At 40.3% G+C, this 27,311-nt stretch overlaps 1 protein-coding gene and 1 pseudogene across 2 annotated transcripts; one reads left to right on the plus strand and one right to left on the minus strand.

The window, feature by feature from the left end:
* Window positions 1-587: 587 nt before the first annotated feature.
* On the minus strand, window positions 588-18,030 carry mapk13 (mitogen-activated protein kinase 13). 2 transcript variants are annotated; one of them, XM_071515917.1, is made up of 12 exons: window positions 17,820-18,030; window positions 13,830-13,959; window positions 13,535-13,593; window positions 12,432-12,537; window positions 11,733-11,762; window positions 9,693-9,740; window positions 8,587-8,701; window positions 7,694-7,765; window positions 7,299-7,378; window positions 5,919-5,997; window positions 4,596-4,769; window positions 588-2,921 (listed from the first exon to the last, which is right to left on the minus strand). In XM_071515917.1, the coding sequence occupies exons 1-12, from the start codon at window positions 17,930-17,932 to the stop codon at window positions 2,836-2,838; spliced, it is 1,092 nt and encodes a 363-aa protein (XP_071372018.1). In that variant the 5' UTR covers window positions 17,933-18,030; the 3' UTR covers window positions 588-2,835. The 2 variants fall into 2 exon arrangements, with proteins under 2 accessions (XP_071372018.1, XP_071372020.1); XM_071515919.1 differs by lacking the exon at window positions 11,733-11,762.
* A 3,734-nt stretch (window positions 18,031-21,764) lies between these two features.
* LOC139641491 (alpha-N-acetylgalactosaminide alpha-2,6-sialyltransferase 1-like) lies at window positions 21,765-25,544 on the plus strand (annotated as a pseudogene).
* The last annotated feature ends 1,767 nt before the right edge of the window (window positions 25,545-27,311 follow it).

Below are 27,311 nucleotides of genomic sequence, written 5' to 3' on the forward strand. Positions count from 1 at the left end.
TCTGTTTTCCTTGATATATCCTATCATTATTTGCTGCTGTAACAAGCGATAAAGAAAAATGTATCTTATCATCTTATTGAATCTTAAGCAATCATTCACAAAACATAAATCCAGACAAGGATGTCTACTAGATTTACTTCTAAAAACCTACAGCAGTGGTATAATTGTTCTGAGGCTAGATCGGGAGCTAAATTGTACGCTTTTATTTTGATGTCAAAATCGTTTGACTTCCGCTATTATGTGGGTCAACTCTAGCTAACTTGATGAGAGCGAACCCCCACCTCCCCCCCGTCACCATGCCATGATTTTCGCGCGCGAGCTACAGAATAGGGGAATGCACTGTTAGATCTTCTAATATAGTAGGTCAACATAGCATATCCATATATGAATATATCACAACTTCATGTATTATAAATGTATAATTTTATCCAATACACAAATTAACAAAGCGCAAATTGTCTACACATTACTGAACTACATAGATTTCTAATCATTTTGGGATCCTAGAGATCACTTGAACCACCTGTCACCCCATGTACATAGACAGTGCGTGCATGTGAACGCACACACACACACGCATAGGTTTAATTGTTTATTCATGTTCACATTGCAAAAGACATGAATATGCGTGTACACACATGCACACACGCTCTCACGCATTCACTCGCAGAGAAAAGGTAACAGACTAATATAGTATTTTAAGGTAGTATGCGGTCAAAATCATTCTCCTGGGCAGCAAGAAGTCCAGTCCAGGACCCCACCCCAAATACACAACCAAACAATAGAATTTCATATAACCCCATTCAACAGTGCACATCATGCATCAGCCCCTAATAAAGTACCCAGTCAAATAGTTATGCATATGCTACTACACATTTAACAGAGCCAAAATAGTATGGGTGTAAAACTGTGTGCGAGAGTGAAATAAAGCACTATAGTGTTAATCACAAAATGTTACAAGCAGAGACAGGAGTATAAGGGTTCATTGCTCACAGCATCATACACATCATCATGGGCACATATTCCAACTGAAATTATACATTCATATGATGAAGTTATTACATATTTTAACATGTTACTGAATTAAAAAATAATGCAAACAACCATGGTGCAGGTGTTGCATTATCCTGGCTTCACTAAGCCATGAAATGCTGGAATGCTAAGCTAAGTATGGCTAGCGATTTTTTTTTATTTTTGTCATTGCAGCTTCAAAACCCATCAGAATCCACCTCAACAAACAAAAGAATGCATAAAAGAGGAACCTTCGAAAGCAGAAATAGTCAATATTGTCCTCTCAAGTGTAAAATTCAATAAAAACTTGGTCACAAAAAAAGTATTGTCATCATTTTGGGGCTTTAAAGTTTTTTTGTTTTTTTTTCCGCCAATAGCAAAAATGATGGGATTTTTGGATCCTGTTTGCCAATCGTTGTATTCTGAAAATGGGTGAAGTAACAGACATGGAAATGACGTATGACGAAGTTATTACATACTTTAACATGGTATTGAATTCTTAAAAACTATTTTGCTAACAGTGGTGTGGATGTGCGTTATCCTACGCGTCACAAAGCCACAAAATGCTGGAATGCTAAGCTAAGTATGGCTAGCAGTGTTTTACTTTTTTCATTGCAGCTTCGAATCCCATCAGAATCCACCTAAACAAAGAAATGCATAATAGAAGAACCCTCGAAAGCAAAAATAATCACTATTAGCACTTAGGAATTTGTTTAGCCAATTCAATGACTAATTAGCCTATTCATTGAAAGGGGGCTGGATCCGGAATCCCTTATTTGGGCTGAAAAACGATGATGTCATGCCTTGAGAGGACAATTAGCGCTGAACATGGAAAAATGATGTCACACTTGAAAGGACAATGGTACTGAGACACTGAGTGCTTGTCCTGCTGATCATTTTAATAAAAGAAAAAATAATTTGAGATGCAATTCAGTGCCAAATAGGGCTGGGTATCGCCACTGATTTCCCAAATCGGTTTGATCCCGATTCACAAGGTCCCGATTCGATTCGATTCGATTCGATTCAATATCGATTCCGTTAGGGATATTTCAGTTCCAATATCAATTTTGCTTGGATATGAAAGAGATTCTCAGAGAACTAATGCTGTAAATTGTACAAGGAACCCTCTAACCTGGTGCATTATTATTAAAAATATTATTAAATTATCATTAAAAATATGAATGTTTACATTAAGAATTGACCCCAAAGCAGTTACATTAATGTACTTTGTATTTAACATGACCAACACACTACAGCAGTCAACACAATATAGTGCAAGCTGTGCAACTCTACAGACTCTACAGGCATATATTGGGCATATATTAAAAGATCGATCTCGGGATTTTATGAATCAATATCGGATCATTCAAATGAAGATCGATTTGAATCGGAAAATCGATTTTTTTTTAAACCCAGCCCTAGTGCCAAAAAAAAAGTTCCATAGTTGGCTGTGGATTACATCATGCATTCAAGATAAATGGAATTTTAAGCATTCCACTACATAAAGTGACGTGAAATTTCTCTGGACAGCTAACTGGCATCATTTACTATTTATTGCAAAAACAGAGCTCCACAAAACGTACCTTGTCTTATCCTTTAATGGAAAAATACAATCGCACAAGTAAGACTTACATAAGATCCTGTGACATTTGGTCGCAATAAACCTGTGCAAGACGTTTCACTGATAGGGAATGCAGGTGGGCGAGCGGCAATCTACGTTTAGAAAATAAAAGTCTCAATCCATGGATACAAAATGCAAGGGCACCATTGGCTGTATACTATGTTGGTTTGGGGGCATCGGGGGGTTACATGGCGTTCGTGGGGTTACTGGGACATAGTCAATGTGTTTTTCCTCTTGGAGTCTCGCCGGGGGAACGGCACAAAGCTCTTCACCTCTCTGAAACATAACCCTGTGGGCAGAAAGGGTCAAAACACATGCATCAATATCATATCCACCACTGCAATTATCGTTTGAATTTGTGTTGAATTTAGTGTTGCAAACGGCAGTCCAAAGCTATCTGAACACATTTTTTCTATTTCATAAATCAGTGGTTCTCAACGTGGGGTCCGGGGACCACCAGGGGGGTCCGTGAGGGGGTTCTAGGGGGTCCCCAGCAAATTGATGAATTGTTAAACTTCAGCATTACTTCATTTAACACAATTAGAGAAGGTAGAAGAATGACTGTTTTGATCATAGTTTCTCTGTTATCTCTCTACCTACAATACAGATAGTCATGGAATTCTGGACAAAATCATATCTGACAATAACAATATTCTCAGATTTGGGTCAGAGACAAAATTTCATCATATCCGTGGCCCTGATGTGGACTAAATTAGGGGTCCTTGATATGAAAAAGATTGAGAATCCTTGTCATAAATCACTGACTCATTGACACACATATTTGCACATCACATTTGCATATATGCTGTAAAATCACATACTTATTTCCTCATATTCTCAAATACTTTTCATTTGCCATATACTGCATATATATTATTTTTCCCACTTATTTCATACTGAATTTATTTCATATTTTTTGTATATTTTAATATTGTACATATGCTGCGTTGACTTTTCCTTTATTTATAAGTTCCACTGCTGTTATTTTGCACACCCTCAATATAATCCATACTTTTTCTCATACTTTTCATTATACATTTCTACTTAAAATGTTCTAGTTAAGTCTTTTTTCTTCATTTTTTTGTTTTTTGTTGATGCACTTGAACGTCAAAGTTAAGTTTTCATATTTAGTAATCCATACTTATATAAGCAATCAATACTGTAAGTAAGAACTGTAAATGACAGCTTTAAGTATATCCATATCTCAAAGTACTCCATACTCTTTTCCACACTTCACACTCTTATTGTGTTCTCCACATGCAGAAATTGTCAGCTGCATATGTTCATATCACCAAAATTGCTCATAATTGATTTTTAGGTTAATATTCTCTTTTTTCTTGGCTGTATCTTGTTACTATCTGCAGCTGCCACAACCCAATTTCCCCACGGGGAACCATTCGTTCCATCTAATCTCTCTTTGTTTATTTGGACTAGAATTTATAACCTCCTCTCCTCCTCTCCTTGTCTTCTCTCCTCTCACCTCCTCTCCTCTCCTTTCCTCTCTTCCTCTCCTCCTCTTGTCTCTTCTCTCTTCTCCTTGTCTCCTCTCCTCCTCCCCTCTCCTTGTTTCCTCTCCTCTTCTCTCCTCCTCTCCTTTCCTCTCTTCCTCTTGTCTCCTCTCCTCTCCTTGTCTCCTCTCCTCTCACCTCCTCTCCTCTCCTCTCCTTGTCTCCTCTCCTCTCTCCTCTCCTTTCCTCTCTTCCTCTCCTCTTGTCTCCTCTCTCCTCTCCTTGTTTCCTCTACTCTCTCCTCTCCTCCTCTCCTTGTCTCCTCTCCTCTCTTCCTCTCCTCCTCTCATAGTCTCCTCTCCTCTCCTCTCCTTGTCTCCTCTCTCCTCTCCTCTCCACTCCTTGTCTCCTCTCTCCTCCTCTCCTCTCCTCTCCTCTCCTCTCCTCTCCTCCATGGTGGGACACACAGACACACAAACCGCTCTCCAGTTATAGTCGTGGGATTCTTCACTCACGCTTCCACTCCTCCAGGGCCAGGGTGGCGTTGTCGCGGCTGTCGTCGTACGGCTCGGGCTCCGGCGCGTCCTGCGGGTCCCTCAGGCTGTCAAAGTACGGGTGCTCCAGGGCCAGCTCAGCCGTGGGCCTCTCGTCTCCGTCCAGGACCAGCATCTTCTCCAGCAGGTCAATCGCTGCGAAAATCCAATCAAATTAAAGAAATCTAAATATTCCATCTATAAAAGCATTTATATTCTCACACCAGCTCAATGGAAGGTTTCTCCAACCTTTTGAACATTGAGAGTTTTCGTTTCTTGCATATTAATGTCATGACATGTACATGTATGTAAACCTCATATTTCTTGAACAATATGACACACCAATGCAAAGAATTACTTCCATTCCATTATTCCTATCAAACAATAACAGAGAGGAGTGTCCCATCCCCAATAATTGAGTCCCCATAGATTCGCCCTATTTGACTAAGAACAATTCTGGTGTTAGTATGGACACTGGCAGGAAATCTTCTCCACACAGAAAGTGACGAATTGAAACAATATTGAAATAGTGAAATTCAAACTGTCTCCTAAATCTGTGGTTCTCAACCTTTTTCATATCAAGGACCCATAATTTAGTCCACATTAGGGCCACGGACCCCCATTTGATGAGATTTTGTCTCTCAGACGCAAATCTGAGAATATTTTTATTGTCAGATATGATTTTGTCCAGAATTCCATGACTATCTGTGCTGTAGGTAGAGAGATAACAGTGAAACTATGATCAAAATAGTCATTCTAAAATGACAAAATAATGAAGTTTAACAATTCATCAATTTGCTGGGGACCCCCTGGAATGCCCTCAAGGACCACTGGTGGTCCCCGGACCCCACGTTGAGAACCACTGTCCTAAATCATTTGGCAGCTGACCCTGCTGCCAAATGATTTTTTTCACCCTCTGTACCCCTACCAGTCACTAAGAAGAAGACATTTAGGTCTAAGGAGTGCACAGTTTACTAATGTAACATGTATATCCTTCAAACTGTCAAACAGTTATCAAACAGTTTCAAATTCAAAGTTTCCTTGCATTTTCTGTTGACGCAGTCTGAGTTTCTGTAGGTGTCGCTCTTTTCTTTGTCTGTCTTATCACTGCTCGGCTCATGCTAACTACCCAGTTCTTCTTCTATTTCTTCCAAACCAACTGGAATCATAAAACAGATCACTTCCTGTGCACCAGAGGAAAAAAGACCATGGTGCTCAGCAAACCTTGGATAAAGGTTAAAAAAACAAACAAGAATTTGTGGCCCACACAGCTCAGAAACAGGGATTCCTGCTGGCTGAACTCACCCTGTACACTGGCTCTAGGGAACAACGTAGAGAAGTCCTTTCTGGGAAAGCGTGGGAGGGACTTGACGTAACTTCTGGCCTGTTTTCAAGACAATAGACACCAATAAAATGATGCATTAAACAAACTTTGATACGACTGCAATTCAAATCAAGACAACAGCTAATATCCATCCAAAAATAAAAGAATGGGCCAGCTTTGCAGACACAAGATGTGGTGTGTGCAATGAAACACAGCAAATACATGTGTCAACTTCATTCATCAAAGCCAATACACAGGATCTAAACAGTTCTGACTTTTGATTGCTGGTTAAATGATTGTACTATTGAATGGCGGCGCCCAGGGCAAATGTTTACGTTGAGATTTTGTTTGAGATAGTGGAAAATATGTTCGCATTCGCAGACAAAATGGAAGCAATTAGTCATTCTTCTGTTGAAGATAGACTTCCCTGAAGCATTAGCAATGATATCGGCCCTCTGTGACGCTGATGATGCTGTAACCTGCAAACCCGGAGGAACGTCTGCAGTGGATCAGGCTGCAGTATAGCAGCTCTAACAATAACACTCGCCCTGGACGCCCATCTTTTGACGGTCCTGCTGAATCACTTAACAATTCTCGAGCTTGAAAATTCATGAAACAGCCTCTCGTACCTAGGTAGCTGCTTCCTGAAGTAACTCAGGGCAACTTTTGGAAGCCATCGCTTTATAATAATTCATAACAATTTAGTGCGCAAAAGTCGATGGCTTGAGACTGCAGCCAGTGAAGGCGTTGTAAAATTCAACCCATCATTCAGCTGTCTGACTTTGACGGATATATTTATTTAATTTATGTGCCACACACTGAAATAAATACAGGAATAAATAAATCGATAGATAAATAATTACATAATATAGATTTCATTGATTGGCTATCTATAAATTACATTATTTGACAATGCATTTAGTTGTTTATGCTGACATTTCACAATTTAATTATTTATTCAGTTATTTAATATTATATATTTAATTTAGTAGGGTAGACTGATGTAAAACTGGATATCAGTGTCATCCACCTCTGATGTGATGGAGATGTAGTTTTTATTGATTACATATTTACTAGAATTGATCAATCCGTTTCCATCCAATTCAACACAAATATGAAAGTCCATGGATGTTATGTAAGTGTCCCATTGTCTAAATGCTTGTTCAGAGGCTTTTCCCTGACGAGAATAAAATTCTGGAGGAAATATTGAATACATGTCATTTTTCGGAAGACTTAAAGATATTGAATATCGGCACAAAATGTCAGCTCTTGGCAGTATCAATCAAACCCCCCCCCCCCCAAAAAAAAACAAAAACCCATATCAGTTAAACCCTAGTTTCATGACACAGGTTTTGTCCTACCTCGGGACTGTCCAGCTTCTGTACGAATTCTGCTCCGGGTATTCCGGTCACTTTCATGATCTGAGTCAGCTGGTCCATGTCTGATGGACAGGTTACAATCAAGGATATTTAAACTTGGGGTGTCCAGGTGGCTCAGTGGTCGAAGGCGCATTCCAAGTACCTGTAACGTCCTGGGTTCAAATCCGTCCCAGGACCTTTGTCATATCTCACCCCTCCCTCTCCCATTTTTCCCCTATGTCTACTGTTGTTTGTCCAATAAAGCAGAAATCCCTTAAAATAATCTAAAAACCTTGATATGTGCTCATAGATACTCTGTGTACAGACTAGTGACATATGATTCATATCACCTCAAAATGTAGGACTCCAGCAAAAGGACAAGGCAGATAAAAGGATACAGTCTTTCCCTTTGAAAAGGGTTTTTCCATTGATCATTTCTGCCATGATGCAGCCCACAGACCAGATATCCACTGGAATAAACAGCAAAGAAAAACACATCAATGAGAAACACATCACTAAGAGTGTACTGAGTTTTGCTCTGAGTAGGAATGAGGAAGGCAGCGTTTATATACCAGAGCTAACTGGTAGAGATGAATCTATTGTACCATCCTCTCTGGCAAGTTCTTGGTGAGTAATACAATCCTATGAAGGGTATAAACTTGCTAGCGTTGCTTTCTGTGCCATATTCCATTCTGTAGACTGCAGACTGTTTACAAAATGAAATATTATCGCCTAAGGAAAGATTATAAATCCTAGGAAAATCGATTCCATAGCAGTGACAGCTCAGTCATTGCCTCTCCGCTCTGCAACGCTGCTGTCAGACCAATCAGTGTCAACTTTTCACAGATTAAGCTTCATTGTCAGACTGACACCCATGCAATTTTGAAATTCCATAATGGATGTCAGATGCGTTTAATGCACAGTATGATTATGAAAATTTGCTGAAGCCATAAAGGACTATTTAAAACTCCACTAAATCCCAAGTCCAAATCTGTGGTGAAGCCTGACACCTACTGGAAAAGTAGGGTACTGAACTGGCCATCTGCTATTGGCTGGTCTTTCTGCCAGGTGATGTCACCTTCTACAGAGTACAACAGGTGGTGACATCACTTGGTACCAAAGATCAGCCTATAGCAGATGGGTATCACAGATTTGGGTTTGGGGTTTAGTTACTTTTGAAGAGAGAAATCGCTAAAACCGGAGTTGGGCTGTTTTCACATGACAACAGCAAAACGTTCTGGCACTGAGTGAGGTCGGAGGTGAGAATGCGTAACAGCTGTGATTGTCTTGCCAGTCTGGGTGTAGTGCATCCAGTTCAAAATGACCTCAGGCGCCCGGTACCACCGGGTCACCACGTAGCCCGTCATCTCCGCATCAGCACTGCGAGCCAGCCCGAAGTCCAGGATCTGCATGGAGAGCACAGACCCGATCACAATCTGCAACCCGAACACTACAAAACCAAACCCCTTCATCTTATCCCTGAGATGTCCTTCATATCTCCTTTACATAAACATGAATTATCCATTAAAAATAATCAAGTAAGGTTTGTATCATGGGTTTATGAGGGATGTATTCATGGGTTGATTCACAGAGACACTAGTAATTAAGGGATTTTTCAGGCCTTTTTGTTTGTTTACAGGTTATTATGTGGAAATGAATGGAAAAGTTCCTGACTCCCTGAAATGTTCATTCAATTAGAAAGTAAGGAGTCAAGATTAAGGGGGTGTTTAAGGAAGTTTCGATGGGATCTCCTCCATTAATAACTCCCTTAATTAATTTTAAGGGGATGTTGCATGAATTAAGGGGTGAATTAATGGAAATTCATGAAAATGTGGGATTACTGGTTGGACTTGGCGTTGTTTGGTAATCTTTTGTATTTAATGTATTTATGCATGGCCATCTGGTAGATATGTAAATATGATGCATGCTGGAACATCATGTATATTGCTATAAATTCATATATCTGCTCTCTGCAGTTTTCCTGTATCCCTCTCAGTGTTCCATGCTGTGTAGACTGTTACTTTTCATAATGGTCCAAGTATTTACTACTATATACTTATTGATTATTTTATGTTTTCTAACATTATGTTTACACCATTTACATATAAATATAACACATACTTTATATTTTGTAATTTACATTTTAGTAAGTAAATTCATCCATATATGTTAATAATCCATACTCCATACATATTTCCCACCCAGTCTACTTAACATATTCAAACTGGAGGCTGCATATATTTACATAACCCCACAATTGTTTTTGTGTCTATAATATATTTTTCTTTTCTCCCCCGCTAAATCCTTTTACTTCTGCCGCTACAACAACCCAGTGTCCCCACAGGGATCATTAAAGTTTCATCTTATTTTTCTAATGTAATCCTCCGAGGCACAAACCTTCAACTCGCAGTCTTGGTTTACGGCCAAGTTTCCGGGCTTAAGGTCCTGCAAAAAGAAAATGAGTTGAATGATGGTCACATAATGGCAGCACACTGTGGTTAACAGTAAATTATAGTGTGTAGTATCAAATCTGAGACTAAAAGTTCCGATACTTGTAGTAGTGTGGGGATTTTACACAGGGTGACTCAAGCATAAGCTAACGATGGTGTCATTCATAAATTGTTAGTAAGTGATGAGAACATCTTCTATTACCACAGTAATAGCAGGGTATCATACTGCATTTTAATAGAGGACTGAGTGTGCAGGGCCATGTCACACACACACACACACACACACAGACACTCAATTACCTAAGATGCAGAAGATAACCACCAGAGACACTCGTCATTAAATACCAACATTTCTTTCAAGTTCATAACTACAGCTGCACACTGGCAGCCCCAAACGGCAGCAAGAGGCAACTGTCTGAAAATTCTTAAATTCAATACCCAGAAATCCGGTACGCTGACAACAGTAAACGTCACGCAGCAAACTCATGTTTACCAACCCGGCCGGTCTGTGATGCTTTATACCAAAGATACCAAAGAGACAAGAGAGGGAAAAAGATCTAATGTTGATGACAGCCCCACTTTGTGCTTTAGCCTGGTGTATTTTTACATACAAATCTCGCCCAGAGCAGCTTTAACTTAAGTCACACAATGCCCCAGTTTTCTATTATGGTTCGACCGACTGCTGATACCTGATATTTTGTCCTGATATTCAGTATCTTTTAAGTTGCCCATTTTCATACCAAAGGATTCCAAAAATAAGCTTACAGTGTTTATTCTTGTCAGGGTGGAAAAGCCTCAGAAATAACATTTAGACCAGTGATTCTCAACCTTTTTCATATCAAGGACCTAATTTAGTCCACATTAGAGCCACAGACCCCCATTTGATGAGATTTTGCCTCTCAGCCCCAAATCTGAGAATATTTTTACTGTTAGATATGATTTTGTCCAGAATTCTATGACTATCTGTATTGTAGGTAGTTGTAGGTAGAGAGATAACAGAGAGACTATGATCAAAACAGTCATTCTTCTACATTGTCTAATTGTGTTAACTTCTTGTAAATTAAATAATGCTGAAGTTTAACAATTCATCAGTTTGCTGGGGACCCCTTGGAACCCCCTCAAGGACCCCTGGTGGTCCCCGGACCCCACGTTGAGAACCACTGTGATAGACCATGGGACACTAAAACTCTCCAATGAAACCTGGGATATTACTACTAACTACTAATAAGGCCCAGGTCTTCCCATAGACCAGTGGTTCTCAACGTGGGGTCCGGGGACCACCAGGGGTCCTTGATGGGTTTCCAGGGGGTCCCCAGCAAACTGATGAATTGTTCAACTTCACAATGACTGTTTTGATCATCTCTCTATCTACAGTACAGATAGTCATGGGATTCTGGACAAAATCATATCTAACAATAAAAATATTCTCAGATTTTAGTCCGAGAGTCATCAAATGGGGGTCTGTGGCCCTAATGTGGACTAATGTGGACTAAATTAGGGGTCCTTGATGTGAAAAAGGTTGAGAATCACTGCCATAGACAACCAGTGTAGTAATGATCAATTCTACAATAAATATCAAACTGCATCATATCCATCATATCAGAGGTGGACGGCCCTGACTGGACCAGATCTGATTAGACCGATATCTGCCTGACATATCGGCAAACAGGTCTATCGGTCCAAACCCTGCTTCCTGTAAAGCCACAAATACACCCATCCGGCTGGCACGGCTGGAGCAGGGTGTGTCCTAACAACACATCTAGACACGCAGCCAGACACCGGAGAGCAGTCTACTCATCGTACCTGTTAGGGCAGGGTTAGTTAAGTGACTCAACAACAATGATCGATCGAAGCAACATTCTCATGCTTCTCTGTAACGCAGGGGGGGGAAAAAAAAGGCGAGTCTGCCATCTGGGCCTGGAAAGTGTATCAACCGTTTTGTTGCTTGTTCTTTACAGTAAAGTGAAACAAATGTACTCCCACTTACCCTGTGGATGATGCCAGCCTTGTGAATGTACTGCAGGAAACAGAAACATTTTAGAATAGCAGTGAAGACATCGAAACTATGAAAGAGCACAAATGGAATTATGCAGTGACCAAAAAAAAAAAGTGTGAAACAAATCAAAACTAGATTATATTTTAGATTCTTGATGGAAAGGCAACGGCTTTGGAAAGAAATTCATACATAGGATCAACTTCACTATTTATATTTGCCTATGAAACTCATTTCAAGCATTTAAGCAGAAGCTTTTAGATCAAAATGGCTTTAAGATGATGAAAAATATAGTACATTCAATGAGGTGTCCCCAAACTTCTGACAGGCAATGTATATTTTCATAAAGGTATTAATCTATTTTCCTATATCCTACCTCAGCTTGACTCTACTTATGTAAGTTTAAGTGGGTTTACCCTCCACTACATCCCTCATTATATGTTTATATTCACTATTCTCACTGTAATCACATTAGAAAATTACATGCATTATAGTATCTTAAATATGTTATGAATCTGGTATGGCTGTGTTATATGATTACCTGAGAACGTATTCAATCAGTTTTTGGCACACAGTGTGTATAACAGGATATGACATCATGCTCTAATTATAGTTATTATAGTGTATTATAGTTGCTTATGACCCTGATGGTAAAGTGTTACAGTTTCCTGACTATTCCTCCCTCCGGCTCACCCTGAGTCCACAGAGCATCTGGTAGACGAGAAACTGGACCCTGTCTTCTGAAAGATGTCCTCGCACCTTGGACAGGTCGGTAAACATGTAAGGCATCACCAGGTAGCTGGGGGGAAAGGAGAGGGAGAGAGAGAGAGAGAGAGAGAGAGAGAGAGAGAGAGGAAAGACAGGGACAATCACTGCACTAGAGCTTTACTCAGTTGAGAGCAAAATGACTGCAAAAGTAAAAGCTTTTCTCGGCCTCTGTAAGCTCTCCCGCTGTTATTATTCTGCAAACCCTCTTCATGCTGTAATCCGTGCCTCTTCATACTTCCATTCAGGCATTTCGGTAGCTTAGTGCTGAAATTGGCGGTTGTGTGTGTTTATACAAACCCCCTGTTAACATAAACCTCAAAATATTCTATTTTTCTTAGCTGCATCCTTAACAATTTTGCTGCTGCTACAGCCTAATATCTTTAGTTTCATCTAGTTTTTGTTCTCTGTCCTTTAGCCACATATTCATGTTTTTCAGTGTGAAATCCATGTTGCAAAGTGGACTCACTGTCCTAATGCTGACATTATTAACTGCATCTGTCTTGTGGTATGGTTAAATGTAGAAGCTAAGTTACAGGGCTCCTACTCATTCATACCCTTCTTTTTTTTTTTAAATTCCAGACTTTCTAGGCCACCTCACTCTATAACTGGACCTTCACAATAAATCACTAAGGGTTAGAAAAATCACTACAGGAAATGTGTCATCATTTGTGTATCCGTGCAGCACAACCTTTGCCTCCCACACGTTTCCAGACCGGGAAATGACCGAACACCATTTTCCATACTTTTTTCAGACTTTCAGACTTCTAGAATCAGGTTGGGGATTACTTTTTACTACGATTGTGTCCAGCTGATCTAGCTGCAGTGTCAGTTGGCCGACTATTCTGAACCTTTGGAAAACACGAGCTTTCTCAGATCCCTCCCAAACATGGCTCTCCTATTGTTTGTCCGGTAAAACAGAAATCAATACCCGTCCCCTGTGGTCCCGCAGCTACAGGTATTTCTGCAGGTGAACGCTATATCAGAGGCACTCTCCGCTCTCTGCCTGAGGGGGTTTTCTAAGTACTCACAAGTCCTGGAAGTCGTCCAGGCCCGAGGCTGGCGTAAACACATCGAGAAGTCCTATCACCTGGTGGGAATGGAAGAGGAAGGTTGACGAACACGGGGAGTCACGAGTACACGGGAACAAGAAGCGTGCGAGGGAAATGTTCATGAAGTTACGGTATATCATTATCTCTGAAATGTGCGATGATTGTGTTATTACAGATATGTCACGTGCAGAGAGTGAGTTTTTCCTATCAGCACTAGGGTTTGTTAATGTTCAGGGAGGAACCTTTGCGGTGTGGTGGGGTCTGAGCGCCTCACGTTTTCATGCTTCATGTGCTTGAGCAGTCGGAGCTCCCGGTAGGCCCTCTTGGCGAAGATCTCCGACTGGAACGGCCTGTGGAGTTTCTTGATGGCCACCTTCTCCTTCGTCTTCTCGTTTATTGTTGAGCTGTGACACATAATGGAATAACTAATAAGTATACACCAGCGTTACGAACCATATATTGTGTTTTTATTGCAAAAGTAGTAAAATCCCAGAAATGTGTGCACCGTCGCATCTTCGTAAGAGTATCGCGGGTATAATGAACAGACCGGGTGACAGAGAATTGCATCAGCATCGTCTAAGACAGTGGTTCTCAACGTGGGGTCCGGGGGCCACCAGGGGTCCTTGAGGGGGTTGCAGGGGGTCCCCAGGCAAATTGATGAATTGTTAAACTTCAGCATTATTTCATTTACAAGAATGAGATTTGAGAACGTAGAAGAATGACTATTTTGATGATAGTTTCACTGTTATCTCTCTACCTACAATACAGATTTTTATGGAATTCTGGACAAAATCATATCTAACAGTAAAAATATTCTCTGATTTTTTTCAGATTCACAGAGACAAAATCTCATCAAATGGGGGTCCGTGGCCCTAATGTGAACTACATTTGGGGTCCCTGATGTGAAAAAGGTTGGGAATCACTGGTCTAAGACAGTGGTTCCCAAAGTGAGGTTGGGGGGCACCCGGTGGGGGGGGCTATCGAGGGCGTTGCAAGCGGTCCCCAGCAAAATAAGGAATAGTTTAATGCTGCACAAGGATTTTTATGCATCAGCCTAAATCACTAAGTGTGGCTGCGACAGAGAAGAGCATCCCATCCCATCCCTGCTAATTGAGACATTATAGATTTTCCCTATTTAGCCAAATGAAATGCTGGTGTCGGGTGTGGTCACTTCTCCGTCCAGAGTGAAGTGAAGGACGGAAGCTTCAGAGTGAAACATAAACCGCCTCTGAGTCTGCACTCTGTCTCACTGACGTTAGCCATTAGATGATAACCGTTTTTTTTTAGCCGTTACTATGAAACTAACAGAGGTAGAGACTTGATTCCAAATCCTAAAGGTATGTTTGCAGGGTCAAGAAGTCGATTTAATTAAAAATTGAAGTGATAGGGATGATGTGTTTGGGTGTAACAGCAAGTTGGAGAATGAAGTGTCGGTGGAGGTTTATGCTCTATGACGGCCTTCTTGTTTCACTCCAATTATTTCACTCTTTTGATGCTAGGAGGTTTCACTCTCTCTCTCTCTACCATACTGTACAGACAGTTGCCCAGCTCTGTGTGGAAGTCATATCCAACAGCAAACGTCATCTCAGACGGGAGGCGTGTGGGCTGCGATCTGTGATTTAATGTGTGTCTAAAAGTAAACGCTTGGCAACCCCCCCCCCCCCTGATCAGAGGCAACATGTGTGCGGTGATCTGCGGGGCACCGACTCGTAGGAGGGGGGAAGGCTTGTCAGTCTATTTGGAGCCGCATCCACCGACACACAGATTGCACACGCCACTTACGCACGGTGTTACAGACAATGTCGATCCGCCAAACTAGGCCGGTACATCTCACACACAGCATTGGAACTCTTGTTGTTTTGTGCTGGTTTATTATTTTTTCCTTCTGTCCCTACGTTTTCACAGCTTCCCGTGAGATGGTTTATGGCAGAGGCAGGAAATTTGGCCAAAAAAAAAAAAATAGTTCCGCCGTTAAAGGTGAAGTGTTTGATGGCGATGGCTTTTTGGGAAAAAAAACTTAGCAGCATAGCATTAGTCAACCTAGATACACAAATGATCTGTAAACCAGCTCAATCCGATAAACCACACTGGCAGAGATGAGGCAATAAAGTGGAGACTGGGCGTGGCCTGACACCAAACCGGCCATAACTCAGCGACCGTTTTTCTGACTGACACAAAACTTGGAATATGTCTTCAGCCGGGTTCGTCGAGCATGTCTGCACCGGCATTCCAAAATCATGCCATACAATCATGCTATAATTTACAAAAAAAATGTTACCTCATAATCTGGATGACGAAATCTCATTCAATTTGGTATACATGCTCTCACACTAAATGAAAAATATTTGGTTTGGTTGTGAGTGATTAAAGTGTCTATGCCATAATATCATATAATAGCGTATATAGTTTGTAGATCAAAGTGCATTGTGTGATGTTAGTATGAAACATGGCCTTGTGTGTAAAGGTCATACACAAAACGTGGTTCCCATATCTAACTGTCCATGCCCTGCAGGTTTGCCACTGGACCACCAAAGTCTCATTTTGCATTTTCTGAAAAACTGGTTTTCTTTGGCCTGATCCCAAACTTGCACCATAGCATGAGTAGATCTAGATACACAAATGATCTATAGATCAATTGGATAAACAACATGACAACTACCAATCAATGAAGGTGAAAATAGGCGTGTCCAATCTATGAATTTGCTTAAACAAATTTCACAAAGTTTGATGTATGCAGATTGCACATACATCAAACTTCTGGTTTGATGGATGTCCATACAGCACTTTAACATTGCATTTATGGCTTGAAACCTGTATAACATGCATTTCTATAAAATAAATGGACATACAAGACCATGTATATGTACACTTTAAATTAGGGCTGGGCGATATGGTTGAAATCAATATCATGATAATCATAAGGATTTTTCTCGATATCAATATATATCACGATATGGTTCATGTATGCAAAATCACGTTAAATTATCAAATTAATGTTCATCTCATTGAACCGAATGGTAATGTTAGGTGTGGTGTCAAACAAAACTGAAATATTCAAATAATATTCCTACCATACCTCATGTTATGAGTTTTTTAGTAAAATTTGCTTGTTATCATCAATTTAGACAGCAGAAATGTGTGTCACAATATTAAAATATCATCATATCATCACGATATGATTCCACTGAAAGACGATAAACGATAATATTGAATTATCGCCCAGCCCTACTTTAAATGAATTCATTTGTATTTTTATAAACCTATTTCAACCATTTATCTATCTGTCTATTGCAAAATATATCTCTTGGCATTAGATATATTAAAATATATTCCATGTCAAATGTCAAATTTCTATACCATGTATGTAAATGCATGTTGAAACATAGGCTATATAAAGTATATATGAACATATAGGCTTATATATGTTGTATATAGTGTACATATACTGTATGTACATACATATGGTTAAAAGATGCATTATTTCTAATATTTATGTAGTTTCTGTATTAGGGCTGGGCAATAATTCAATATTATCGTTTATCATATTTCAGTGACATCATATCGTGATGATATGGTAATTTTGGGATATCGAGACGCATAATTCTGCTGTCTAAATTGATGATAACAAGCAAATTTTAGTTATAAACTGATAAAATGAGGTATAGTAGGAAAATTATTTGAAAATTTCAGTTCAGTGTGACATCACACCTAAAGTTACCATTCAGTTCAATGGGATGAACATTAATATTATTATTTAACATGTGATTTTGCATATGTGAGCTATATCGTGATATATATCAATATTGAAAAATATTCTTGATGATTATCGTGATATTGATTTCAAACATATTGCCCAGCCCTATTCTGTATATGTCAACACATAGCCTACCACGTATGTAGCCTAAATGTATACATGAAAGTGGCCATTTTTGCAATTTTTTTATCGACATACATTAACATCTCATCCATATAATATATTTTACAAATATGTACATATGTGGTTCTAAGATACCAGATTTGTAATAGATGTGGTCTCCATATATGTCAACATACGTCGTTAAAAAGTATGCAGATGTAGTTTTAGGATATGGGTTAATAATGTCATCAGTGCTGGCAGTGTTGACAGGATGTTAACCAAGGCCCTATAGGCTGTGCGGTATGCAGGCGGCGTAACGACTCTACTACGAAACGCTGCATCACGCCGCTCGGTCCAGACGACAACAACACACTTCATGCAATGTAAATGAAATGACAGGTCACTTACCACACACAGCCGTACGCTCCTGTCCCTATTTGTTTCAGCCGTGTGTATTTCTCCGGGACTTCCCATACCGTGCTGTTGATTTCCTCACGGGAGAAATGTGCCTGAGCTTCCATGTTGGAGATTTCGTATAAAAAAAAAATCGGAGAAGGCGAAGCGAGAAAATACTTCTCCTCCCCTTCTCCTGAACGCCTGTCAGCAGTCACTTCTTGAAAAGGTAAAGCAAAAACACAAGGCTCAAGCTGGACGAGACAAACGTGTACAACTTCCGGGTGGGATTTTCAAATTAAAGTCCAAATGTGACTTCCGGTTATGACACTCAAAATAAAAGTCTCAATCACGAACAAGTGTTGGGCCCACAGAATTTTAATGGATTCAAATTCTGTGGTTGCGCCTTTTTTTGAAATGATGCAGAGTGCCAAAGTGAAAATAAAAAAATACACTGCAAAAAAGACAGGATTAGGAAATAAAATGGCATTTATTAGTGGAAAATGGGCTTTGTTATGGTAGTGGACATCCGTCCAAGTCATCTGGTATAGTCATGCAGTATATTTATTACATTATGCATATGTCAATATAGCTATGATGAATATATGCTATAAAAATGACACATTGGAAAAAACAATTGTATTTTATTTAACTGTAATGTAACTATAATGTAGCCTATTTTGTACTAATTTGTATCCAGACAAATTATCTTAGGCAGATAATTTTGGTATTTCAGTACATCTTACTGGGAATACATCTTATATGAGAATTAATCATAAAACAAGTTTATTTAAATCTTCAAACAAGATACTTCTCAAGACAATTTCCCTTGTTTCAAGCAAATGTCTTATTTTTACATGTAACATCTGAACTAAGCTTGATAAGTCTGGATACAAACTAAATTTACTTGCCGAGCTTTTAATTTTCACAGAGTACATTTAAGGAGGAATCTATGGTAAATGAAAATACAATTGCTGAATTTTCTAGAAACAATTGTCAATATGTTGAAACAAGGCAGATCATTCTGCTAGTATCAAGAAAATTATCATTGATTGAAAGGAATTGATTTGCACTGGAAACAAGTGACATTATCTCGCCCCACTGGCAGATTTTTGCACTTGTTTTGACTTGACTCAATACTGACTTGATAAGATGAATATTTCTGCAGTATAAAATGGGGCCTCCAGGACCAAGCGTAAGCCAACCTTTTATTTTGAAGGCACAATCGCCTCATTTCCAGTCTTACTCTGACTTTCTCTGGTTAGCTTGACGCAGCTCCACAATATTGTACTGTACAGTCACTCTATTAGACAATATGTTAAGTGTGCATGTTTCCCCTTTGCAGAAACACTCCACTGATAATGAAACGCTTCATCCCCCTCTGTGGAAAACAAGCAAACGACTATGAAGTATAGTGCAGAAATCATGAGATTCCTGGTGTGAGAAACCACAGGACTTGCTTGCTAAAACATGTCAACATGATTCGAGTTGCTCCCGCCCACACATAGTAGGTGGTACTTGTCATGAATAATTACTGTACATAGTTTGTGAATCATGACGGCTCACAGCGGGACATTCATGTTCACAGACACAGACACGACAACATGTATCTTAGGCCTCAAGATTTCGAGTTTTTACCCAACTATAGTGCTTTGTTGATTCATAACCCTTCACAGCCTTATCCTGCTCTTACACTATTATGACAGGAACGCTCCATTCACACAGTCACATGTTATTCCTGTAGCTTAGGACACAGCAGGTCAATATTTGTGAAGAGGAACAACGCTCTGAAAGCTAGAAAAGCCAGAACATCAAGATTGAAATCTGTGATATCAGATACACAACCTGGAGCCGCTCCACCGGCAGCCAATGAGAGACTGACCTTGTGGATTCATACAAGTATTCTCATTTTACATCTTTTTACAGTGGTAGGCCTACTACCAGCTCTCAACCAGGAAATAGAGCTATTATTCTCCGTTTCCAGTATCACATCGCAGATCATGGGTCGAATAAACTCAGTTCCCCTTGTTCAATTTTGACTTGAGCAGTGATTTTTGGCAGCGCTCATCAGTTCTGTCATCAGCCGTTGCCACAGATGTCGATCCTAAAGTGGCCATGAAGCGACCAGCAAACTGTGCTTATCTGTTCCCACGTTCCCAATGCTGCTTATCTTGTCATTATTGGCTGCACATGCGGTGTTTGGCTGGATGTGGCAATGGCTTTTCTTTGGTTTTGCTGCACCATGAGCTTTATATGGAAGCCCATTCCCGCCACTCAGTGAAATAAAAAACAACTCAATTGTGAGTTTTTTCTGGCGATTTGTGTGAATTTCTGCGATTTTTGTGAAAGAAAAAAAGTAGTAGTAGTCAGAATTCAGAGATATAAAGTGAGAATTCTGAGAAATAAAGTGAGAATTCTGAGATATAAAGTCAGAGTTCTGAGAAATAAAGTCACAATTGCAAGAAAAAAGCTCAGACATTTTTTTATTTTATTGAGTGGTGGAAATGGGCTTCCATAGCTTTCACTGTGTACGTCTTCCCACCACTCCCATTTCCCTCTTGCATCTTTCCGTCCAGAGTTTTCCTTGTCTTATGGGCCTAGGTGGTAAAATCAGTGCTTAATTTGTGCTGGATCCTGCCGGAACAGGATCCGGCACCTCACGGTTTTGGACTACCTGCATTCCGGTACTTATTTGTGTGGACCCGGCATCTCTGATGGCATGAAAGGTTTTTTTTTTTGGTAATAAAACAGTGTATATGTATGATTACAATATCTCACAGCCAAGTATGTGGGCATTTTTATGTTGAGCACAGCACAGTTATATCTTTAGTCCACTACTTGAAGGGCAGGTTTGTAAAAACGCATCGGTTTGGACAAAATGAGCATTATGTAGCCTATACGATAATCAAATATTGTTATAGGTCCCCAGTAGTCGGAGCTCTAAGGTCATAGTCATTTAGTAATGTTTAGGCTGTTAGGTCTACAGTAAGCTGTATGGCTGCACTGAGCACCACCCTGCCTCCAATGCGCTTGTTGTCTTGATATGTTCCAGAACCTTTTCCCTCCACACTGACTCGCGGGAACACCGACCCCTTGCTGTTCTGGGACCTCATCATTTACAAATTAAGCACTGGGTAAAATCACTATGGAGATGGTAGGTGGAGCTTAAAGTAACATGTTTTAGCCTGTTTACACTCATGCAGACAATGCAGGCTCCACTCTTCCTCGTTGTGATGCATCTTGTGATTGTGCTCAATACCTATGAGCCCTAACCAAGGACTATTCCATTATACCAAGTACAAACTCCATACACCCATTCTACCCAAGTTCCGCAGAAACACACATATAATCCACTCAGCAATATTCAAGACCAACCACCCATCTCTATGTTTCATATTGTTTGTTTGCTTGTTTGTTTTGTTGTTGTTCCATCCACCTGTCATCCAAAGTCCAGTCCACATGGAAAAAAACCCAAAGCAGCTGCATCTATCGAAACCCAGAGCAGACATTACTAGCTACCCCTCTGTAAATAAGGACTAAAAGGCATTAAGGACTATTATTGTAATACTAAGATTGTAATACTGCGAAAAGCGTTTCCAGAGGGAGATGGGTAATCAAAAAAGGGAAGGTGAAAAGAGACACAGTGACAATTTTCTGGTGAATCAATAGCCAATGCTGGTATCAATATTTTCTTTGAGCACATGTTGAGTGAATCAGTCTCATGTTTAGAGGAATGTGCAGTTGCTTAGAATAAAGGATATTTGACTAATGCTGCTGTTTTACATCTATCTGTCAATTTTCCAATTCAGATGGACTGTTATCTCGGGGAAAACCGAACACAGAGGCGTCACAGACGGGTCGGTTGTTCTGTATACGTCCGTAATCTCAGATAAAAAAGACAACTTCACCTCAGCTGCTGTGCTGAACGCGACAAACCAAACCGAAACCATCTCCGACGCGATGAAAACGCACCTACTGACACAGCTGACAACTGATAAAATGGCCAAGAGGGACGGCAGCACTACACCTGGAGCTGCAGGTTCCCTCAGGGAGACTCCCATGCCTATCCTCTTCAACTTTAAGGACTTTAAGAAACTACCTCAGTGGGATTTTGAGGATGTTTATACCCAGGATGCCCAACTCAGACAGACAGTAGGCAGACTATAGCAAGACCCTTCCAGCATTAAAACATGGGAATGGGTAAACATGGCTGATATCTTCTGGCAAAGTGCTTGTATGGTGTGACCTGCTTGTATGTGTTTTTCAGCTTACCTCTGTAACCCTAATCCTCCGAATACAATCAATGCCTCTTCCTTCAATCAGTCAGTGAATCAAACTGCATTTAAGTGATGATTGACCTATCCTTTCTTTCTCCACTGTATGGCGCTCTCACCCAATCAGTAGGTTTAACCAAATGAGTATGATGACTAATACATTTTTTAAATTTCTATTTTTTGAACAACCCCTGGGTGAACGCGATATCTCAGGAACACCTTGAGGGAATTTCTTCAAATTTGGCACAAATGTCCACTTGGACTCAAGGATGAACTGATTAGAATTTGGTGGTCAAAGGTCAAAGGTCACTGTGACCTCACAAAAGACGTTTGGCCGTAACTCAAGAATTCATACGCTAATTATGACAAAATTTCACACAAATGTCTAATAGGATAAAATGATGAAGTGATGACATTTTATATCCAAAAGTTCAAAGGTCAACTACTTTTGCAGACACCAAAATCCTTTAAATTGACCTAATAATCATAATAATAAACATTAATTATATATGTTCAATAAATAAAGACTGTCCTTGCAATGGTAAAACAAAGTTTATTGACAGAGGCACACAACCGTGAGGCGGTTATTTCTAGTTGTTTCTCTCTGCTGGGACCACTCCCTCTAATTCTGAATTCTGAATATTTGTCAAGGTAATAAAAAATGATTGAAACATGACAGAGTAAACTGTATTTGAAGCTAGGCAAGGTTTGCTTTTCCGTCAATTTATCATAACAAATTTTCCCCAATTTTTTAAATGTACCAATAAGACTGACACTATTTATTTATTTTCTTTTGATTTCACCTGGCCTGGCAAGAGGTTAGCTTCTTGGAGGAAAGGGGAGGAGATCAAAAGCCCTAGAGTCACACCACAATGTAAATATGTGATGGCACTTACATTATGTTCATATATGTCTAGGACCAAGCCAAACACATATTCTAACATGGGAGGTGCTCTTCACCACAAACAAAGAGGATATAATTGGATGTACTCATATTACCCAGAACATCAGAATCAGAATCAGAAATACTTTATTGATCCCCGAGGGGAAATTGGGTTACATTGCAGTTGCTCACATTGTAGAGGAGAATATATATAAGCATAGAGAAATTATAAGAAATTATAAGAAAATAGAAATAAGAAAGTAAGAAATATGTAAAATATGTGCATTATACTACAATGTATAACAGTGATAATAATAATAATAATAATATAGAAATAAGAGAAATAAGAATTATGTACAATATGTGCATCATACGCCAATATATACACCAGTGTAAATAATTAAATAATTAAATAATTAAATAATTATTGCACAGTTGAATTATTGCACAAAAAAATCTGTATTGCACAGTTTAAATATAAGTTATAAATTATGAGGTTATAAACTGCTGACAGGGGTGAAATAAGTCCAAGAGCCAGTCTATTGACTCAAAGTGTCTGACACTCTGAGGGAGGAGTTGAAAAGTTTGATGGCCACAGGCAGGAATGAGTTCCCGTGGCTCTGTGGTGCATCTCGGTGGAATGAGTCTTGCACTGAATGTGCTCCTGTGCTTGACCAGCAAGTCATGGAGCGGGTGGGAGACATTGTCCAAGATGCCATGTAACTTGGACAGCATCCTCCTCTGTGACACTGCCACCAGAGAGTCCAGCTCCACCCCCACAACGCCACTGGCCTTGCGGATCAGTTTGTTGAGTCTGTTGGCGTCTGCTGCCCTCAACCTGCTGCCCCAGCACACAACAGCAAACAGGAGAGCACTGGCCACCACAGACTCATAAAACATCCTCAGCATTGTCCGGCAGATGTTGAAGGACCTCAGCCTCCTCAAAAAGTAGAGACGGCTCTGGCCCTTCTTGTAGAGGGCTTCAGTGTTCTTAGCCCAGTTCAGTTTATTGTCAATGTACACTCCCAGGTACTTGTAGGCCTCCACAATGTCCACACTGACCCCCTCGATGGAAACAGGGGTCACCGGTGTCTTGGCCCTCCTCAGATCCACAACCAGCTCCTTCGTCTTTGCCACGCTGAGCTGCAGATGGTTCTGCTCACACCATGCGACAAAGTTTCCCACCACAGCCCTGTACTCAGCCTCCTCACCCTATGGGTGTATTTGGCATGTTATGGGCCAAGGGAAATCCCTGTGCATGTTGTGTTGACATCTCAAAGTCATTTTGACGCTCTGACCCTCTGTCCGGCAGGATGAACGGTGCGGTCACGAAGGGTTACGAGGAAGACCTAGGGAACAAAACGTCCGTATAAGGCTCACACGGCCTACTCCATCACGACATTGCTGTGTCAAGCGCTACGGATTCATCAAGATCCCACATGATGAGGTACTGACGTTTTTCACGCTCAGCCACACACACACATACACACGCACTGCCAAACACGTCTATCCTCCTCTTCCTTTCGCAGGGTATAAAGCATGTGATGATTCCTGAGGGTATGAGGGATTTCCAGTGGCTGCAGGGTCTTCTCAGTAGACAAAGAGTCCACAGTGGACCGTACCACTCCTTACGGTGAACATCTACCCTATACACATTGTTAGTAGAGGGAGTAACACACACACACACACACACTGACCCACCTCTCATCATTTCACCACACTGGCCGGGTGATTACTGAGTATTGTGTCTTTTCCTTCCAGGCCGTGGACGTATTACGCCGGACAGTTTAACGAGAGCCACTTCTATGTTCTGCACCCAGACTTTCTCAGATATGTGCGGAACAGGTCAGCCTCCTTTCACGTTTAATCCTATGCAAACTTGCTTCATAGATTCGTGTCTATTAGGCTGTTAAATATGTGTGTGTGTGTGTTCACTGCCCACAGGTTCTTGAAGTCTTCAGCCCTCAATGGTACGAACTGGCCTACATTCAGACCGACCAACGGGGCATTCACTGTCTTTCTGGCTCTGCATACCTGTGATGTGGTAAGTTAACATTAATTTGGTTACCATGGTGAACGATACAAGAACCTATGAGCAATATCAAAAAATCTGTGCATGTATGTAACGTATTCATATACTGAATGTCAAAGACTCTAGATTGTTATATTTTATCAAGTCTATTTGGTTCGATTTAATCGCGGTCTTCTCTCTCTCTCTTTCCCTCTCTCTCTCTCTCTCAGGTCATACTTTAGCAAGTCTATTTGGCTTGATTTAATCTCTCTCTTTCTCTCTCAGGTTATACTTTAGCAAGTCTATTTGGTTCGATTTAATCTATCTTGGTCTCCTCTCTCTCTCTCTCTCTCTCTCACACTCACTCACTCTCTCAGGTGGATGCATATGGATTCATGACAGAGGACTACAGTAAATACCCCAACTACTATGTGGATAAGCATGCTAAAACCAAAGTCGTCTTCTACGTCAACCATGACCTCATAATGGAAATGAAGACATGGAAAAAACTGCACAACGCTAAAATCATGAAGCTTTATCAAAGGAAAGACCCGGGGAGAGAAGCAACATGACACACTGGGGATGTAGTGGCATCAGACCTGGGTCACACTGTAACTACTTCTTAGTATTTGTTTTATCCTGCTTGGAATACCAGGTAGGTGGGGTTTTCCACATAGGACAAAACAACAAGTGCAAGGAAGTTTAGACATTCACACTTATTTGAAGGTGTATTATATACTATTTTATATACTATTTTTTTTTTTCAGAAAAAGTGTTTTGGTGGTGTCTTTGCTTTGCAGTAGTATTTTCAAATGCAAGATTGAAACAGTGAAAAGTGAAGAATTGCGACAACAACGCGGAAGTGAATATTGTAGCTACTCCCATTATGGGGTTATTTTACTGCCAATATCCCATCATACCTTGCGCCATAATATGATAAACTAGAAGGGCACTCAGAGAGCGCAGACCTCTGCCAAAGTTCAAGCTATTATTGCTTGTTTGTGAGTCGGATCCGCTCCAAAATTTAATGGGTTCTTCCTTGGCCCATGCTAGAATCAGGCCAGTAGTTTTTTGGTAATCCTGCTGACAAACAGACAAACAAACAAACAAACAAACAGCACTGAAAACATAACCTCCTTGGCAGAGGTAATAATAGTATGTTTTCATATATTTCCCAGCACAACATATTCTTTCATGAGCGCATCTGGACTGATAAAACATGAGTTTCAATTTTTTTGATTAACTGTGGCTCAAAAGAAAAGTGTCCACAGCACTATCAGTAGGTACAGGAAGTTGTAGAACTAAGATCAGACAAGATAGCACTTTTTTTTATCCCCTTGGGAAAATTTGGTTGCCACAGCAGCAACTGGCAGAACAGTGCCTAGGAAAACAAGTACAGGAAGATAATAAAAGAGGTAATAAGATAAAACAGAAGGGCACTCGGAGAGTGCAGACCTCCGCCAAGGTTCGTGCTATTATTGCTTGTTCGTGAGTCGGACCCGGATCCGCTCCAAAATGTAATGGGTTCTTCCTTGGCCCATGCTACACGCTTCCACGAAGTTTCATGAAAATCGGGCCAGTAGTTTTTCCGTAATCTGCTAACAGACAAACAAACAGACAAACAAATGGCATCGAAAACATAACCTCCTTGGCGGAAGTTAGCTGCACTTCTAGGAACCGATAATAAATAAATAAATAAATAAATAAATAAATAATAAATGAAACCCAGAGCAGACATTACTAGCTACCCCTCTGTAAATAAGGACTAAAAGGCATTAAGGACTGTTTCTATTAGTTTTATGGACTAATAAAAGCAATAAATTTGATGCATTTATTGTATCATCTGTGGCAGGTGTGGCACCTATAAAGCTGGTTCTGTATCAATGCATCTTATGTGTGTTATCGCTGTGTGTGTGTGTGTGTGTGTGTGTGTGTGTGTGTGTGTGTGTGTGTGACGTGCCTGATGTGTATGCACCTTGTTTTATATTCACTCATTTCTCCAACAGAACTCGGTGCGTTCAGTTCTACGGACAAATCCTCTATCTCGAGGTATGGCGCTTCAACATTTCAGGAGAATTTTCCTTGTCCTGTTGGCGGTCTCGGTCGGCATCACGCTTTACATGCTGTCATGGGAACATATATCGCAAAGAATCAGGTAAGTTGTTGAAAGATTGTAATACTGTGTTGAAAAGCATTTCCAGAGGGAGATGGATAATTAAAAAAGGGAAGGTGATAACCAGAGGTGGAAAGTAAATAAGTACATTTACTCAAATACTGTACTTAAGTACAGTTTTGAGGTACTTGTACTTTACTTGAGTATTACCATTTCATGCTACTTT

The sequence above is a fragment of the Centroberyx affinis genome, unplaced genomic scaffold, assembly GCF_046629955.1.
Source record: "Centroberyx affinis isolate AG114_WGS23_722 - 3 ecotype Tasmania unplaced genomic scaffold, CSIRO-AGI_Caff_v1 ptg000379l_1, whole genome shotgun sequence".
Classification (NCBI taxonomy): domain Eukaryota; kingdom Metazoa; phylum Chordata; class Actinopteri; order Beryciformes; family Berycidae; genus Centroberyx; species Centroberyx affinis.